General features: G+C 33.1%; 1 protein-coding gene across 7 annotated transcripts in view; it reads left to right on the top strand.

The window, feature by feature from the left end:
• NFIB (nuclear factor I B) overlaps positions 1–20,176 on the top strand; it is a 220,183-nt gene that overhangs the window by 147,743 nt on the left and 52,264 nt on the right. For all 7 annotated transcript variants that reach the window (XM_023533691.1, XM_011365297.2, XM_011365293.2 and 4 more), the window contains exons 4-6: positions 3,268–3,336; positions 8,292–8,412; positions 11,331–11,449. In XM_023533691.1, coding sequence (XP_023389459.1) covers positions 3,268–3,336; positions 8,292–8,412; positions 11,331–11,449 — 309 coding nt within the window. The remainder of the gene's footprint in view (positions 1–3,267; positions 3,337–8,291; positions 8,413–11,330; positions 11,450–20,176) is intronic.

Here is a 20,176-nt window from a genome sequence, read left to right as displayed (position 1 = left end):
TGGGTGCCAAAGCAGTTCTGACATATTTCCAATGCCTTTCATAGTTTTAGTAAAATAACTCTTTCCATTTTCCTTGTAGATTCAAATTCCTTAGTATTTGGGGAATTGGGGGTGGGGAGAAATACTCTGCTACATTTTGAATTGCCTCCCCTTTTCTATGAGATAGTCATTGTATTTTTCTATGTGTAACTGCCTTTCTGTCTTCCTTACTATGTGTGATTAGCTTGAGATAGCTCCTCTCTCCCTTCTGATTAAGCTCCTAACAGGTCCACACCCCACTGCATCAAAGTGGGCATGACGGATTAAAAATTGGAGCCCTGACTACTCACTGGAGTAATAAGGAAATGAACTTCAGATGATATCTACATAGTGAAATGTTATTATGTATTATACATGATAAAATTTACATAAATATAATGACATGTTCCCCATTTATTCCTCACTCATTCATCAATTTATTTTACAAATATTTTTGAACTCTTACTCTTTAAATACTTCTAGTTCCTTGGTATTTATTTTATACTAAAGGCTTATAGTTATATATTAGTACACAACTAAGTCAGAAATACAATCTGACTCTAATCATTACCTAAATAAAACTCTCAGCAAATGAGTTCTAGGGAATAACAAGTCTCAATGTAGTTATCCTTCAGTCTTAAGCCATCTGTGCCTATGCTGTTATAAAATTACCAATATGTTCTTTTGTGACCCTGTGTCAAAGAGTTGAATTTAAAAATTTTGTTCTGTAAGCATTTATTTAGTAGTTACTGTATATAGAGGAGCTGAGTTAGTTGTTAAGGGAGAGAGAGAGGTGAACAAAGTCCAGTCACTCCCTCAAATAAAGGAGCTGATAATCCAGTAAGAGGCACAAGACTTAAAAACAGTTATCTTGAAAACTTGAATGTGCAAAGTAATATAAAATAAGTACAAACTAGGTGCTATGTGAATACAGAAGAAGGAGATTGGTTCTAGGTGGCAGAGGGGTTCCGAGGGAGGGTAGAGGAGCAGATTACGGAGTGGATGGTGATTGAACTGGACACTGAAAATGAGAATAGAGCATGTAGAAAGAGGGCCTTCTGATCAGAAGGGAGCTGTCTGAGAAAGACATGAGAGCAGGCATTTACAGAGTACAGTTGGGTGAGGGCAAGTAACCTTGTCTGATTGGTTAGGTACATGAGCTGTAGTCATGAAAAATGAGGTCTAATTTAATATACGAGTTCATATTTCATATATTTACCATACATAAAATTTTACTTTTACCATATATAAAATAAATTATAACTTCTTATACTTTAAAACAACAACAAAAGCAACAGAGATCTTTGTATTCAATGATAGCCTGTTGTGGTTCAGAAAATTAGAAATATCTTTATCTCCAACCACACAAAGGGAATCAATGTCTTTTTTGTTATTATGGCTTTTAGCACCGTGTACAGTGTTGGCTAACATAGACATTCCTCAATAATCTCTGAAATGAATTCAACCTGGTGAAAAATTAATTGCTCCACAAGTAGTTTCTTGAAACAGAAGTGCATCAAATGGAGACATTTTGTTATTATCCTCTTAAAATTATATATATTTTCGAAGTAATGACTTAATATAAGACCCAAGTTTTACCACCAGCTGAGCTCTCATAACTTCCTCTCACTCTTTTATTCTGTTTTTAAAGAAGGTAGGTGGGTGGGTATGGAACAGTGTTCAGATATTCCTAACTCTTCAATTCACAACAGTAAAGCATATATAATAACTGAATGATTTTCTGGCTTTTCATGCTATGTGTGGTTTAAAAATGGCATGGTAAGTTTTGCTCTGGTAAAATTTCTAAGTGCAGATTTACGAATAATTTGAGGCTGTCTGGAATCCAGTTTGCATAATTCAGTGTATGGGTTGTTGGCTCCACTGGCTAATCTTAATTTATTGGTAACATTTAATACATGCGTACTATGAGTTTTACATTTTTGTGTCACTAATTATTTATAACAACTATGAGGTGGGTAATTTTATTATCTCTAATTTGTAAATGAGGAATCTGAGGTACAAAGAGTCTAATAACACGGCCAGGATTCCACACTGGTAAATGGTGGTTGGGAGTTGAATTCCAGTTCTTTGACCTGACTGCTCCATGGTGCTCAATCACCCACACCTCACATGGCTGCACTGAATCTCATCCCTCAGTCAGCCCTAAAACTTTACATAAAATCTGATCAAGTTACCAGTTCTTTGAATCTAGAGTTTTTTTCCTGAGAGTATTTTAATTCTGAAGATTGTCAGACTCTTCTTCATTTCTCCCCGGGGCAGCAGAGAGGAACCACATTCCTCCTCCCTAAGGTGTTCTCCTCAAGCTTCACCCTCATTATACCTCTTTCGCATAGATGAGAACATGGGGGCACAACTGGCGTTTGTGGGAGTCCTCAGCTCTAGTCCTGGACGTAGCTAGATCAGCTATTAAACAGATCGGAACTTACTCAGGTGCCCGAACTGATGGTCATAGCCACTCTGAACCCCTCGCCTGGAAGTCACAGAAGGGACACATGGCACTTTTGGAGGCCTACATTACCACTGTTTCTTAGCAAAAGTGTCCAGTTCTTGAAATGAAGATAGGCCAAGGGAGTCGTAGCAAGAGTGAGAAAGCAGTGAAGTTGTTTGTGAGGCATATTAAAGGTGCACGGAAGTGGGTCGATGCAAAGTATTTGCTTTATGTACAAGTTATGCTTCTGTGTGATTCATGACCCTGGAACAAGGGTGGGAGTGCTGGTAACAGCAGCTCAGTTTTTTTTAATCGAGGAAGGCTTTGTGAAGGAACAGTGGTTTCAAGAGATCTTTGAAGTAATTCCAACAAGGTGCTAATTGTGGTTGTGGTTTTCCTTTTTCTTTCTCCCTCCCCCCTTCTTTTTTTATTTTTAATGGATGGACTTTAGTCTACCAGGTGCTGCTGCCAAGCTGAATGCATTCAGTGAGGGCCCCAGAACCTTCATTCACTAAGCAGGGGCCACAGCAAATAAAACTATACTAATTGCTCTGTACATTTAGAAAGTTAAAAAATTGTAGATTAGTTAGCATCTAAACTTTTTACTTTTGTTTAAACAGACTCAGTTTACATTCACAAGAGTTTTTTGCTTTTACTTGTTTTTGTTGTAAGCCTTTCTTTTTTCTTTTTTTTTTTTTGTTCCAACCTTTGGTTAAAAACACTTGAACAAATTTTCGTGTTTAATCATTTATTCGCTTCCTGCTTATGTTGATTGTTTTCCCCTTGATGTTTATTTTCAGGATACCTTGAGGATAGTTTTGTAAAATCTGGAGTCTTCAATGTATCAGAACTCGTGAGGGTATCCAGAAGTAAGTAAATTGTTTTCTTACTATTTAATTTTACAGCAAGATTTAAAGTATTTTATATTTTAAACCTTAAATACAGTATGAAGAGTAACCATGTATTAGGAGAATTAGAGTTTTGAAATCTCTGACCTTTTAATGAAGTCATAACTGAATATAGTTTGTCTGATTTTCTAAATAAACTATTTGCATTTAAATTATCAAAATGTTCTTTTGTACGAAAATAATTTGGGGGCTGTTCTGATTGCTATGTTATTGGTATTCATTTAATTCACTGTTCTCTCTGTGACCATAGATGGTCATTTATATCAAAGGAAGTATGATTAATTAAATGTACTTCGTATTGTTATGATAACCCACATAAGTTTCCTGTAGATAAGTGCTTTTTCATTTTAATCTAACATTTTGGTGGGAGCTTGGAGATGTACAGGATATACACGCTAACATGCAGAATGTAGAGGGATTAACTTTGCAGATTGCAGTTGGTTATAGATAGAAAGCATTGTTATCCCAAACAATGTCCAGTTGCTTTAACTGACCACCTTACCTGAGACACCATTCCTGGCAGGCCAGATGAGATTTTCCTTGGGTAAATTCACCTGGCCAGCTAACGAAGCAAGGGGGAAGTGTCCTTGATCAACTCTTTTACTCATTACTAGTGTGTGCAAACATATATATATATATATATCTAAGATGCAGCTCTTAATGTACTGATAACATTAAAGGAGGGGAGTCATTTCTTCTTGCTATCTTCTCTGATTTAGCTTCTTTATGTAACTTTGAAGGGTATGTTTTCACTTGACATTTTGATAGAGAGCCTTACAGTTTGGAACAATGTTATTCAGATGATGTAGTGGCACTCTGGTCCTTGTTTAAGTTGTGCTTTTCATTCAAGTCAAATTCAGAGGTCACGAGCAAGAATTATGATGATCGAAAAGAACAAAGTGAGAGTGAGTTACCGAGGGTAAGTATTAGGCAGTTGTGCTTAGTGAAGGAATCTCCAAGCTAGTAGATTACTGACCATGTCTTTTGAACCATAGTTCTCAAAGAGTTCAGATTTCTAAAATGGCCAGTTTAAACAGCATGTATCTCAGGGAGTTATAATACATGGATATTTAAGACTTTAAGTAACTTATCCTTTCTGATGTGATTCTACAGTGGATAATATTTGTCCAAAAGACTTATGTCATAGATCTGTTTACTCGGGGGCAGTATGGGAGACCAAAACGTAAGTCCTATATCACAGGAGCTCCGAGGTTCATGTTTTCTGGACAAGATTCCTCTGATGGTCTAGTCTTTTGACCGAGGCGATGAGTCTTAGGTGTTTTCCCTGATCAGTGTGTGGTGTGTGAAGGCCTTTGACATTAGAAAGATTTTGTGTTTGTTTTTAATTTGGAAAGGAACATGCCTGACTTATTATCACTTTCTGTCATTGTGTAAGGAAAGGGGTATTTGAAGGTTGCACGTGCGTGTGTGTGTGTGTGTGTGTGTGTGTGTGTACATGTGTGTTCCCCATACTGTTCTTTATCAGAGAAGCTATGCTGCTACAGTTATAAGACAGTATGAAATTATTTGCTTTAATTTGTACTTTCCTGAATTCCATGATACATTTCCATTCTTCTTATGAGTAGCATGGTAGAGTCATCTGTCAAAAAATATTATTAGTTCCTCATTATAGGTAACGTTATGCTGGCTGCTGTAGGAGAACCACGTTAAAACCTTTAAAAACCCAGAATGATATCTTGAAAAACTTCAATTTCAAACAAAAACATATAGATTAAAAATACTCTACAGCGGTTCATAAATGTGGTAAATTTAATATACTTTATTCATTCTTAATTCATGCTGTCATCTTTTAGAGGTTTTTATGTTATCAGTTAAACAAGCATTACTGATTTGTAATTAATATATTAATTATCTACATTCATTAAGTAATTTATTCAGCAAACATTTATTTCTTACTTTGTATGTACATAGGTATCTTCGAAATGCTCGAGAAGTTATTCTTTTAAGTGTTTTAATATATCCACATTATAATCTTATTTACTAAATTGAACTATATTATTTATGAAATAAGGGTTTGCTAAGTAAACATAAACTTCAGCAAAATCTTGTGCTGTATTTCACAAATTCTGATTTCTTGAGGGTTTGTGGTATGTTAATGGTTTCTGTCCTCTAGGGTTTTATTATCATATGACCCACTAATGTGTATGTTGACTTTAGCTAATGAAGCTATTCAGTTTTAGGATAGTGATCTTTCTGTTGAATGATATTATCTCCATCTTAAAAGTTGATTTAGGATCAGCTTTTGGAGTGAGGAGAACAATAAGAGAGATTAAGGGTTGGCCTCTAACCCTTAGAATCTGAGATTCTTCAGAGCTTGGTTTCTAAGAGGATATTGGCAGCCTCTTAAACATGATTTGCAGCTTTCAGGCTTCTTTTCCTTCTCTGGGAAAGGTGCTATAGCTGATCTTTGCATCTGATATAAGTTCTTTTAGAGGCTTTTAAACAGGACTATCTGCCGGGGACTTGCTGTTCTCATATACGTTGTCATTAAATAAATTCTGTGGGTGTGCAGTTTTAGACTTTGGCCATGTTTATTATTAATCCACTTTTCTCTCCGTAGTCATCCATTTAGTGTCAGAATACACAATAAATTTTTACAGTGCTCATGTATAAATCTATAGACAAATTATTTTTATTGCTTACTTGATACTCTGGAATAATTCTTCTGGAATGATTTTTTTTTAATTCTAAAAAATAATTATTATTTTACTGTAAATTATACCAAATATGTTTATGGTTATGCAATCTGTGTTGACTGTCAAGCCATATGTATGAAACAGAGACTACAAATCTTTGCCTAAATATTGCATGAGCTTAATACATTGCAAATAGTTTGTATAAGACGTAACCTATAAGTTTCCTGTCAGTAACTCAGTTATTTGATTCGTATCCATTACTGTTATAGGAACAGATTGCTTACTTCTATGAGGCCCTCAAATGCCTCCTTCTAGCACATACTCTACTTTCCAATGTCACATAGAACAGGGTTCTAATAATAAACTTTAAAGCATATGGTTACCGTGAGATTTCTTACCTTGCATTTTTTTAACCTCGGGTGTACCTCAGGCCACAAGAAGTAGCTACATTTTAGCTTTCTAAAAGATTTAAGCCATTAGGCATAGTTACACATTAATACAAATATTTTCTGTATAAAACGAGGCTAAAGTGTATTCTATAACACGAACAATCTAACAGAAAGCAGAAGAAGCTTGAGAATTTTGGAGCTGAGACTAATCTTGTATATATTGATTTATTTAATATTAATAAGGAAAGAGAGATGTTTATTGTGTGCTCCTTGACACTTCTCTGTAATGAAGCATGTGCCTCATCATCATACTTTCTTAAAAACATAAGCAGACCATGTTCTTAGAGCGAGTCTGAAGGGCTCTAGCTCAGGATACACTTTTTTCTTATTAAGGCCTTGAAGGCCCAGTGAAAACAGGTGAAGACTATTTACTGTCCTTTGGCACCAACCTGCCTGGTCTCCACCTTGCATATTATCTCTGCCCATGACTTTGTTCTCACAATAAACTATGTTTAGAATGACCTCCCTTCATTACCTTACAATTTCTCCGAGGTCCAGTTCCAGCTATGGCTTCTCCACAGATTTCTTGGACTATTTAAGCTTGTATTAGATTCTTCTTTCCTCGAAATCTTACAGCATTTATTGATTATGTCATTCATCAGGGCAGTTTCATTAAAGTCTGAGTTAGGCTGGTATTTGTTTTCATGAATGTTTCATTTACCTACTTTGTTGCCCGAAATGTTTTATTAAGGATCAGGACTGTCTCGGACTATTTTGTATCCTTGATAGCACCTGCCTTTAATGGACACAATCAATAACTTGTTGAATGAACAAACTTTCAGCAAGTAGGTTTATTTAACCTCTTCATCTGCCTTTAGCATGTCTTTGACCCATTCCATCTTTAATAACCAATCCAACCTGTCAGGGAAGAAATTAGGGGGAGAACACAAAAAAGGAAGGGAACTTAGATTTGTTGAACACCTATTATGTACCAGGACTTACTCATTCTGACACAACACACTGCCTCACAGGTTTATTTAAGATGTCTAGAAACAATTTTTAAAAATCAGATGTACAAAAACCAATATTTACATACAAAAATCTCAATTCATAATATATCAGCACATTCAAAAAGATTTCTTGATTTACAAAATAACACCTTAAAGCATAAAACTTCATCAGTATATTTTAAATGATTTCTAAAGTCGTAATATACAATCTTTTAAAAAACAAAACATAATTATTGAAAAAAACTGCACTTACCATTTATATATGAAACTTGAATGTGTATTTTGGGGAAAAAAAGCTTGGCTTTTTTTTCGCGTATGTTAATTTTACTTGTATACCTGCCCAAATACAATAATGATTTATATTAAATAATCATAAAGATAATGATTTCTGATCCATTCTTATATTAAAGTTAGTATTATTGCAAAATAATAATACTTGATATTTTTGTATGAAACTGATTTATATTTATTTATTTAACAATAATTTGGTTTTGAGAGTCAACTTAGTACAAAGTATCTTGTTTGATGCTGAGCACATTTTGTTTCCTCTATAAACCAGTGGGAGGTGACAGATTTAGTTAAACTAACACAAGGTAAGTCAAGAAGGTTGGAGAATGGAAATAGGGGATATGGTAATCAAGGGTTATAGTCTGAATGTCTCAAGTGTCCAAATTTGGACGTTGGGATCAGGAGGAAGTTTTCAAGTCCTGCTCTAATCTATGGTTGATATTAGAGTCTTAAAGTAAAGAAAGTTGTCTTCATCTTTGCCCAGAGGCATGGAAAATATTAGATTATTACATTTGACTAAAGATCACCAGTGTAAATGTCATTCCCAATGTTTCTTTTGTTTTATTCCTCAGCGCCCATAACCCAGGGAACTGGAGTCAACTTTCCAATTGGAGAAATTCCAAGCCAACCATACTATCATGACATGAACTCGGGGGTCAATCTTCAGAGGTCGCTGTCTTCTCCACCGAGCAGGTATCTGAAAGGGGATCTGTTCTCGTTCTCAGTCTTTATGCAAACAGGTAGGCAGGTAGCTATGCAGATACATAGGTAGGTAGGGAACGAATAGGGGAAACAAAGCAAAAAGTTAGTTTTTGTTGGTTTTACATAGATTTTCATCTTTCCTGGTGAAATTTATCTTGACATTTGAAAATTAAATATAATTGTTATTCGAAGCATTTAAAAAATCTTTTGGGGGTGACCAGGGAACTATGAAAATGTATTAATATGATTTTTATCTTGTTCTATGAAATATTATAATTCTACAAGTTAACTAATTTTTTGGCAACTTTAAAAATGATGTTGCCATGGCAAAGGTCCTGGTTCATGATTGATCCATCTTGATAACTTTTACCCTAATACCTTATCCAAGCTGGGGATAATGAAACATGAAAAATGAAATGTGTCATTTACTTAAGCTTAAAAGCAAAAGGCCTTATTCTATGCCAGGGTGCCAGGGTTTGCCAAGTTCTTCAATTAGTCAATGTTCTTTGAATAATTTAGTGAACTCTCAGTTACCAATGAAAATATTACCTGTTCTGAGATCTGGTTTATCCAGCTTTATCCAGCCTTTGTTGGGAAAGAGCTGCAGTGAGGTTACTTTGCTTTTTAGTTCTCTGTTGACATTCCCATTTTTCTTTCTTGACCTTCTTATTGTAACTTTCAGTCCCACAGGGGTTTAAAAAAGAGGCTTCCTATTTAAATGAGGGATAAATAGCTTGGCAAGTCACTGCGCATAGGATTTCATGATGATATGTTCCACTATTATAGAATGATAGAAGATTGAATTAATGAGAAGCAAACGAATAAATAATATAGCTTTTTTTTTTTAGTTGAATCCTCAATGTATGAAGACCCATTTCATTTACAGAGTATTAAATATAACCATGATTGAATATAATAGCATGTGTGAATTCCAGACCAAACATACATTTATAATATTAACTTAAAAAAAATCTGCCTTATTATTTTATCTCTTTTCAATAATGAAAGTTAATTGCATTTCAGTTAATTATGGGGCTATTCCCATTTGTATGTTTATTAACTAAGTTCAATTTTATATCATTTATGGTCAAAACTGGATTTTCATATAGTTAGATTGCATAGCAAGATAATTGGGTTTATTATCACTAAAATTGTCTGTGACAGGGTGACATCTTAAAAATGCTTCTGTTTTTCTATATTTAAAATGTGAATAGTAATTTTTTATTTTGTCTAATGGATCAGTATGTTGTCAACTAAGGTCTTCCTTCATGGTCATTTGATATGAGATATGTCATTCAGAATAAAAGTTTAAAAAAACCATCTCTCTATTATTAAAATCTTTTCTCCCTCATTTCAAGTTTTTCATACACATTTACTGCTGACTCACAGATGGGAGAATTAGATTAAAGGAAGGTTTAAAATATACATTCTAACTCTGGATACCATATGAAAAACTTAAAGAACTGTTATTTACTCTCTTTATGGTTTATTTAGCATGGGTAAAAATTACTATCTTCTACATCACATTGTGAGTCGTATATTAATCACAAGTATATCTATGACTGTACCCAGACATAGATATGCTTCCAGTATTTGGAAACACTGAACAGAAAGAGCACTGCCTTACTTAGTGTCAGACTGCTAACATTAATGTGCCCCAGGCAATTCACTGAATCTCTACAAATTTGTTTCGCCACGTTTAGGATAAAGGAGGATTGGTTTATGTGCATGACTTCGGAATCCGATTCAAACTCTGAAATACTATGACATTGTGTTTGTTAGCACTGCATACATTTAATTTGGAAGAAATCTTTTTTAGCATTTACCTGCATAGATGTGAATAAGGATTTTTTTTTTAATTAGGGGGAAAAATATCCATTTTGATAGTCATAGTTAACTGTTTAATAGAGTGTTTGCGGCGATATGTGAAAGCAGTATATCAAGCCATATGGCAAGTACTATAAAATAGCTTTTTAATCTCTGCTCTAAATATTCACTTTTCTTGAAAATTGGGATGAGCCATGTTACCTTTATTAAAACATATAATTTAAAAAGTATACTGTTTGGTTTGAATTTGGCAATGGCCTGTTTTTGACGGTTGATTTTAAGAATAATGGAGCAATAACCTAATTTTTAGGAGAAGATAAAGAAGAATATCTGAAATAGTTTATAATTAGTAAAGTACTATAAATTTTTTAAATATTATTAATTATAGTTACTACTAATAATTATTATTTAATAAGTATCTTCTAAATGTCATCCACTTAACTAAGAACTTTACATTTACATTACATTAATCGTCTCAACTGCTTCCCTTTGAACTAGGTTTTAATATTTCCATTTTATAGATGATTAAACTGAGTTTAGAAGGGTTAAAAAGCTCACTATAAAAAAGTTGTAAGTAACCTCGTCAAGATTAGATACCAGGCCGGTCCCAATCCAAAACTCATGTTTTACTCTATTCCGTTACATTATCTTTGAAATAATATGAAAGGATTACATTGTTAATATCAAGTGCTTTACAAATGAACATTATTAATATTGATAATAATTATAAAAGGTACAATCTTAATAACAATTTCAAAATTAGTACACATATCACACTAAGAATTCACTTCTTACTAATGAAATTTTTTGGAAATACATTTCAAAGGTAAATACAATAAATACCATATTCATTAGGCAGGTACAGGTATAATATATTATGATAAATAATATATACAACTGGAAATGTTTGCTACTTCTTTTGATATCTTGACTACTCACCTTAGTTTCAAAATGATGTTGAGATACTATTACTTGTATTTATGAAAATTTCTACAGTAAGAAACTTCTCAAATTATATGCTTCCAAATGCGACACATCTTCCTAGAAATCCCATTAATGTAACTACTGTCATATTTTAACAGCAAAAGACCCAAAACTATATCCATAGATGAAAATATGGAACCAAGTCCTACAGGAGACTTTTATCCCTCTCCGAATTCGCCAGCTGCTGGAAGTCGAACATGGCATGAAAGAGATCAAGGTGAGTAATAAGACACCTCTAGGGACATTAGAGTAACATGTCAGCTCATTTCATGTTTCATTTAGTCAAAATATCATAATTGAATGAATATGGATCATATTTTCTTCTTGAAATGACTATAGTAAAATTATTTTTGCAATTATATACTAGCCAAATGCTGTCAAAGTTAAGTTTAAGAAAATCCAGTGTTTTACATGTTTATTGGACTTTTTTTTGTTTAGACAGACTGATCTTTTAGAGCTCCAGATTATGTATCAGACTGATTATGGTTCATCTGCCTTAGTGGACGGCTACCTATGGTGGACAGCAACCTCAGTCGGTAGCAGAACCACACGTTTTGATTCAGTTAGATCAGTTTGCTTCCCTGTACGGGGTACTTCGGGGAGGAGCTAAACTTCAAGCAGTTTGCAGGTGCCATTTACTGAAAGTTTCCATTTAAAGGAGGCCGTAATTCCTTTTGGAAGTAGTTACAGCACAAACAATAAATAAAAGTGTAATGTAAGAAACTTTGTATCTGAATCAATCTAGTTATTCTTTCCAGATAAAACAATGACCCACTTCTAAGGCAACTTTGGGAGAAAATATAATTTTAAGAAATAGGTAATATTTGGCTTTCTGAATTCAGACTTACCTCCAAGTCATTCTTAAGTCAATTGAATTAAATGTATTTCATCAGACATCCCCATGCCTTTTTGCCAGAATTAGAGGGATATTATTAAGCATCGAAATAGAAAAATTAGCTAACTGTAGTTTTTGTTGGTATGTGTACATGGCTGCAAATATGAGTTCAGCACCATAAGACTGTATTTGAGAATTGTCTTTTAAATCAAGTTCTGCATTTTAAAAAAAAAAATTAAAAGAAAAGCACTCTTTATCAGTAGTTTACAGCCCATGACTTGGGTGTATATATCTGAGGGTTGGGGACCTGTATGTACAGTAATCTCAGAGTCCAATAACTTAGCTCATTAAAGCCAAAGTCAGTTCCTTATTCGAGGCCCCATTTTTGCTGCACCAAGTTTTTGTCCCAAGTGCCATAGGGTTTAAAGAACAGTGAAAATTTTTCATGGAGGGATTGGACTTTGAGTCAGGTGGGTCTCCTTCAGCCGGCCGAGATTTTTAACTAGCAAAGAAGGAGGTGGCGTGAACAGCAACAAAAGCCTAGGCAAGCTGCGTGCACAAGTAAGTTTCAGGATGGCCATGTGTGCCCTTAAGCTGGGCACTGTGAATGTGGAACATAAAAGTAAGGGGAGATGACAGAGGTCATTCTAAGAAAAGTCTTGAAAATCAGCTGGAAAGTTTTGGCTCTAAGGACAATCTATTCTTCAGGCGACAAAATTATCTGGGTAAACATAATAACATTGTATCCCTCCTCTGCTTAAGATCCTTTAGTAACTTCCTGTTCCTTTTAGGAGAAAATCAGAATTCCCTCATTTGGCCAACAGGCCCTGTTGTTGTCTGTTCTCTGACCACTGCTCCAGCTTCAGCGGGTGCTGTCTGCTTCTGCATTTTACACTTGAGCCCACTGCTTTGTTTAGATTTGGGAATGCAAAATCCAAGACCTTCATATAATTCATTTCTTTTGGAAAGTTTCTCTTCTAACTCTATCTGTCAAGTTCTTTGTTATTTTTCAGGTCCTAACCTGAATGGAAGAATTTTAATCAGTTCTTAACTATTTTTCTCATTTGATGTTTAGTATTGTTCCTTCATTGGACTCATAATATGTTCTTCATATTTATTTATAGAGTTAATTTTCCAAATCTGACTATATTATGAGGTCAGGGACTTTATCTGTTTTGGCTTGTACGTAACCAGCACCTAGTAACTATGCACAACTCTTGGAGCATAGTAGGAGCACAATAACTATTTGTTGGATAAATGAACTATTGATAGGCACAACACCAGTCTTATTAGTGAGGGCAAGAAAAATTGGGACTTCCATCAGACTCTCAGAAGTGAGAATAAAGACAAAACCCTCAATCATTTATATTTTATTGCTTGTTTTACTGACATTGTCAGTTTATCCTAAACAAAGCCATATTTTTCCCATCAGAAAATTATTCTGAAAAAGATTCGAATGCTAATAACATTGTGAATGTGTGGGAGTGGATGTGTTGTTCAGAAGTGTAGGTGTTCTTTATTATAGTGTCACTTTGTAAGAATTGCTTCCCCTTTCAGCCTTTTGAATAAAGCCAATATCAAATCATATTATAAAACATTTTTGAAAAGTAGAAGGGAAACTGTCATTCTTTCTCTTTGTAAAATCATTGTATTGTCTTGGTGATTTTCTTTTGTCAAGATGACTAGAGTTACTGGAGAATTAAAGGCATGTTATATTAAGAGTAGGGAAGAATGATCTATCCTCAAGTGTGCTTTGAAAAAAAAAACACTCTGTCACTTTAATTCTGAAGACCCTGAAGACTTTGTAATGTGCACAATAAGCTATTGTGGGAAGAAGACTTCAACTACACTGAAAAAATGAGGGCAGTACAGTACTATCTTTATAAATTTGCTAAGCCAAATGCAGTCCTTTTGTTCTCAGAAAATTGCTTTTTAAAATTTTTCAAAATAAAATGCCCCATAGTTTTTCTTGTCCATCTTCAAATGTTCTTAAAGACACACTTGCATGCCATGAAGGGGATTTTCTAAAGGGCATGTTCAGTACCACTCAGTATTTGCAGTGACTTTCGTACATGTCTTATACTTGTTTTTCTCACAAAGCCTTGCACTAATTGGTACTCAATAACTAGTTATTGGTTGATTAAAATATGCTTGTATTTGCAAGTAGCAAAAATGTTTAAAGTTTGCTATTAATTATTTCTTGGGTGTGCCTTATTCTGTTAGTGTTCATTTTGCATTAAAACCTACTCTTGTGATAGCCCTTAGCAAAATTAACTTTTGAAATATGAGAATTAAAGATAAAATTATGGACAATCTATGGCATTCTACTCTCCTTCATAATCTAAAATACCAACCTAAACAATTGAGATTAATTCCAAATAGGCAAAAATAAAGGCTATGATATAAGCAAATTATTATACTCATTTCATTTTAAAAAGAAATTAGGCAAAATTTGCATACAAAATCTAGATTCATGTAATGACAAATGTTCATGTAATTCTTAATAATTTATTGGAAAATAGTATTTTTATTTTAGCATATTGCAAACATAATTAAATCTGTATGTCTTTCCTTTTTAAAGCAAAATAATTACAATTTTCCAATTTTAAGTTATAATTTTGCAGAATATAGACATGAGCATTTTAAAACTAAACACTATTTATTAGTGTTAAACATTTGATAGGGATCCAAATAATTTGCTAAAATGTGTATGTTGAAAATTTTTTTATTCCAATTCTTACTCCATAAAAAGTTCCATCTGATGTCTTGTCTACCTTTTTTTTTTCTACTGGAGTCAATTTCTACTTGTATTTTTCTTGAAATCATTAGAGTCATCTTTTGCAACTTCTGATAAAAGAGGAAAAATAAGAGACAGTTCTTGTTTTTTTTCCTCTAATTCAAGTTGCTTTCATGGGACTAAATCTAGTTGTATTTCAATGCCCAGGAATTTCAACAGACTAATAATGCTAATAATTATGCTCGAAAATTAAAAAAAAAAAATTTTATCACTCTCACTTTGCCACTGACATTCTAGTAGTCACTGATTCCTTTAAGTCTGAAAGTAAAATTCCTAAAACACTTTTTAATAGACATTTAGTGATATGGTAAACATATTTATAATATACAGCTGGGGTTTCTAAATGGAAATTTTAAGAGCTTTCCTGTCTGATGAGTATTTAAACAACTTGTAATCTTAGGTAAAATATAACTTAAAAAAGACTTTTTTTTTGCAGTAAAATTTTATTATTTCCTACGCAATTACCTTAGGATTTGAGATAATTGGACTCAGTTAACATTTATCAAGTACCTATTATTTTGCCAGGAATTTTTCTAGACATTGGGCACACAAATATTAATAAATTAAATTTCCAGCCCTTGACCTGCTGAACAGAAAATAACTTTTTTACAGTTTATGAAAAAAGGTCATTCACAGAAAATAATGTCTTCATACCTAAAAACTAGCTTACTTTTAAGCACTGTGAGAAGTAAATCTTTACACAAAAACCAATAAATTGGAATGTTAGCAAAAACTAGCACAACTTAGTGGTGTATTGGTATGTAATTACAATTTTAAGAGGAGTTTAAAAATTTATACTGCACTCTTGAATAGGCAATGTTTAGGCATTGTGTTCTGGTTGCCGTGGGTACTAGAAAATATTTTTTTAAAATTACAGTTGTTCTGCTATATAAATAAGTCTCTTCAATTGGTCTTTTTAAAGTTTTAATATATTCCAAAGCCCTAGAGATTTACTTTTAATCAATTTGAAAATGTTCTCATTCGTAATATAGTCTTAAATGTGCTAAATTTCAATTTGCACTTTATAAGAATTCTGTAAGAACATAGTATTAAATATCCAATGAATTAAGCCAAAGACCTCAAGGAAACACGGGGAGCTAGAGAGTTACTAATGCTGGCTTGTATCATGAGTTCAATCAGGTATAGGAAATAAATAACAGCAAATGAAAGTGTAGTAGCATGTAAATAGAACTGGAATCAGAGACCAGCATTTCTTAATGGAGTTTAAAGAATAGTAGTAGTTATGCTAAATACAAAATCATTCAGCTAAGCTTGGAAAATTTATTTTAACAAGAATTTAAACTTTTTTTTAATGAATGAATTCGTAGAATATTTAATATACTATTGTGTACTGTGTGTAAATATCCATGAGTGGATATCGACTGAATGTGTATTTTAAGTTTGTCACTTCAGAACCTTTCTTCTTTTTCTATCCAAAGATCTATAGATTCAAACTTTGGAAAACAGTGCTCTATCCTAAACTACACTGTGACAAATGATGTCATCTCGGGATTTCTCTAGAGCTGTGGGAGCTGGATGAATGGGCAGCTTTCCCTAATAGTTGCATGACTATTACCTGAGAGTCATTAACATTAAGTGAAGTCTTAGAAAATGGCAATGCAAACAGTTTAGTAATCTTCCTGGAAGAATTTTTAAGCTCCCTTTGGAGACTAGATAGAACACCAATTCCTTACATTCCCAGAGTTTGTATCACAAAGATTAAATATCAAATTTTGAAGCAGACAAAATGAGATATTCAAATGCTTTTGATGGATGTGAAGAGATAGTTGAAAGTTAATGTTTAAGCACAATTTTTAAGATTTGTTGTTGTTTAGCTCATTATTGAAAATATCAAAAGTCGAGAACTTAGAGTTCTTATAGAGCTTGCAGTGAACCTCCGTGTCCCATGATGCCATCGGAGAGGAGATTCCAGGGGTCTCTCCACCACATTATATTTCATTCTCTTCAGCTACACTGCTATAGGTGAAAAATCACAACATGATCATCTTTCAAACAAAAAGGAAAATAATAAACAGTTGGTGAAGATGGTCATTAGTATTCCTCACATTGCTTACTAATTAACAGATGTTCATGTTCCTTTCGTGTATTCTAAGCAGGAAGAGCGTTTTGGATGGGGCAAAGCTGTGTACATGTTACAAGGGCCAATACTATTAAATAGGGGAAAGTTACACTCGTATTTTTGTGCTCTGGAAACTTAATGATTTGAAAAGATAATATTTTGCAGAAAAGCCACAATGAATAATTACTTTGGAAAAAAAAATAACAAATTGCTATTTAATACCAGGTTTTTAGATTGATGAGCCACAGCCTAAAACAGGAAAGTGGAAAAACCAAAGGAGACAGTATACTTAAATATCTTAGTGTGTCATACAAAGTTTCTTGGAGTAGTAAAAGGTTTTATTTTTAATCCTTTTACACATTGATATTATATTTAAGTTTATTTTGAGGTAGTTTGGAAAGCCAGTTTCTTTTTAGTTATTATACTACCAAAATCATATACAGTAAGAAATTTAGTTTTCAAGGATTGCACACAGATTGTTAGTCTTTAGTGCAGCTTAGTTTAAGCTATTTATTTTATAGCTAAGCAGTGCAAGGATCAGAATGGCTCATCCAACGTGTCCTAATAATTAATAGCAGGGCCTAGGTCTTCTTTTTTAAAAGCTGACTTTTTTCCTGTTATCCTACAACCCAGCTAGAGAATCAATATGTGAACTTACCTATGTAGGGATAAATGGCCTAGGAGAATTTGATCACTGCTTAACAAGTATTGGCAGTTGGACAGTTTTCCTAGGGAGGGTCATCGAAGATTGATTCTGTTAGACCTTGTAGAACTAGAATGAATAGAGATGAATTCATGAGCTTCCAGGGCGCTGGAAGAACTGTTACAATTTTAGGAGGTTGCATGTGTATCTTTTTAAAAAGTCAACTTCTTAATATTAGTGCCATCACTAAAAGTTTTTCAACTAAAAAAAAATTGAAAATATGAGTGATTTTAATGGATAAATGTGAAGAAGAGCCAGTTTGAATGGAATGTTTAACCATGATTTTGAAACATTTAAAAAAGCTATTTGTTATGGAAAATGTCAAAATTAAAATCATAAAGTGAACCTCCATGTACCATTACCCAGCTTTAACTGATACCAATATTTTGCCAGTCTTATGCATTTAATATCTCTTATTTGAAGTTATTTGAAGAATTTTAAGGTAAATCCCAGACATCATGTAATTTTACTTTTAAATACTTCTAAGTGTTTCTAACAGACTTTTTTTTAAAAAGCACAACCTCAATGCCATTATCAGTTTATCAAACATGAAAATAATTCTTTAACATTATCTAATATATAATCTATGTTCAAAGTCCTCAGAATATCTTATAGGCTGTTTTGCATAAATGAGGATCCAAAATTGTTTATATGCCACATTTGTATTTTCAGACTCTTTTTAACCTATAATAGTTATATTAACTATTTTTTATTAACTCCTTTTTCTAAATAATTTATGTGTTGAAGAAACCACATAAATTAAAATTTCTTGTTCAACAAATATGTATAAATGAGGAAAACCAGACCTTCTTGCCATTTGTGGCTACCATTTATTGAACACTTATTGCCTCTCAGGAGTGGGTTAAGACTTTACATATATTTTAGCTTTTCAACCCTATTAAAAAACCCACCTTACAACTCATTAAACTGATCACTACAATGATTAAGAAATTTGACATAGATCACACAGACAATAAATATGAGAGGTAGAATGGGAACCCTTGTACATTCGGCTGCAGAAACTATGCTCATTATTACTACATATGTGGCCTTCAAAATAAGTCCTTGTGATGTTATGCTTATGGTTTTGCAAACTAGTTACAAAACCTCTTATTACGATTTTTTTTCCTAATATATAAAATTTCAATACAGATAAATGCACATAATATCTGAAGGGTTCATGGACTCCAGGGATTTATGAGTGCAGTCCTTGGGCTGGACTCAGGTTAAGAATCTCTTTTCCATTTAATACTAAGATGTGTATAAAAACCCTGAAATCTATGTCTTTACTAGAAGTGTGCAACATACAGTTTAAAATGTCAAAATATAAAAATTTTATATTTATATATATTTTTCTAAATTTTTAAAATATTTTTCTAAATTATTTTTAAATGTTTATTTTAAATACTCTCTTTAAATAACACAATAATCGAGATGTGTATGTGCTTGGAAGTACCATATGTTTTGTCTTACATCCGAAGAATGCACAATTCTTATAAATACATGTCTTGTCTTGCACCATTCTGGCACAACAAATGATTGATAGAAATTGAGTTATTATAACAGAACCTTGTTATGGGATCAGTGTCTCCTACTTTGAAAATAAATGACTCAGCCAGACGGCAACATTTATTTTCTCTAAATGACTAGGGATGTAGCAATAGGAGACCATTATCCTGTGACAATATACTGTTTCATTGACATTATCTCACAAATGTAATTGGTCCATTACTAAATAGAGGTTTTGTTACTGATCAATTTCACGTGATTTTCAAAACCATTAAGATAATAAATATTCCATCATAGTAATTTCATTGACAAAATGTTCTTTTTTTTCTTCATTTACATTTGTTAGAGGAAAAATATAGATTTCGGTTGAACTTAAACACTACAATTTATACCCGTTTTGACTACTTTTCCATTAAGAGAAATGGAATATCGTGCAGTATAATCATATTTGCATTGAGCTGCTGAACTAATGACCTTAAAATTTTCGTGATTTTTTTTCTCTATCACACTAAACCACATCAAATCATAATTGTTTCTAAGCAATTAGTTTACCACCTCAATTTAATGATTTTATTTGAAATAAGTTCCAGATCATTTCTAGGACTTTCCTGTAAATCCACTAAAGTAGCACATCAGTTAAATCAACCCTAACCGTTACCAGCGTAGATAATAACAGCATTAGTAACAACAGGAACCTTGAGATGTCTTATACCATAAATGTTTCTAAATGCATGGCTTTTCCCCAAATGTTCTCCTCTAAAAACTCATCTGTAATCTTGTTAAATTAGAACTCTTCCAGTATCTTTCTGACTTTTACAGTTAAGGTTACGGTATTGATTTTATTTTATAGTCCATGGCTCTCAGATGCTTAACACTAATAAGCCTCTATAGCCAAGAGGTTTTCCCCAAAGACATGGTGAATAGCAGCTATTTACCTATGCCAATATTTAATAAGCAACTAAAATATACTCCAAAGCCTGTATAATTGTTTGGTGTTTTTTCTTCTTTCAAATTAGGTTT

This window comes from Pteropus vampyrus, unplaced genomic scaffold, assembly GCF_000151845.1.
Source record: "Pteropus vampyrus isolate Shadow unplaced genomic scaffold, Pvam_2.0 Scaffold109, whole genome shotgun sequence".
Taxonomy (NCBI): Eukaryota; Metazoa; Chordata; class Mammalia; order Chiroptera; family Pteropodidae; genus Pteropus; species Pteropus vampyrus.
The sequence above is the reverse complement of the archived record's forward strand: the minus strand, read 5'-3'. Positions and strand labels throughout refer to the sequence as shown.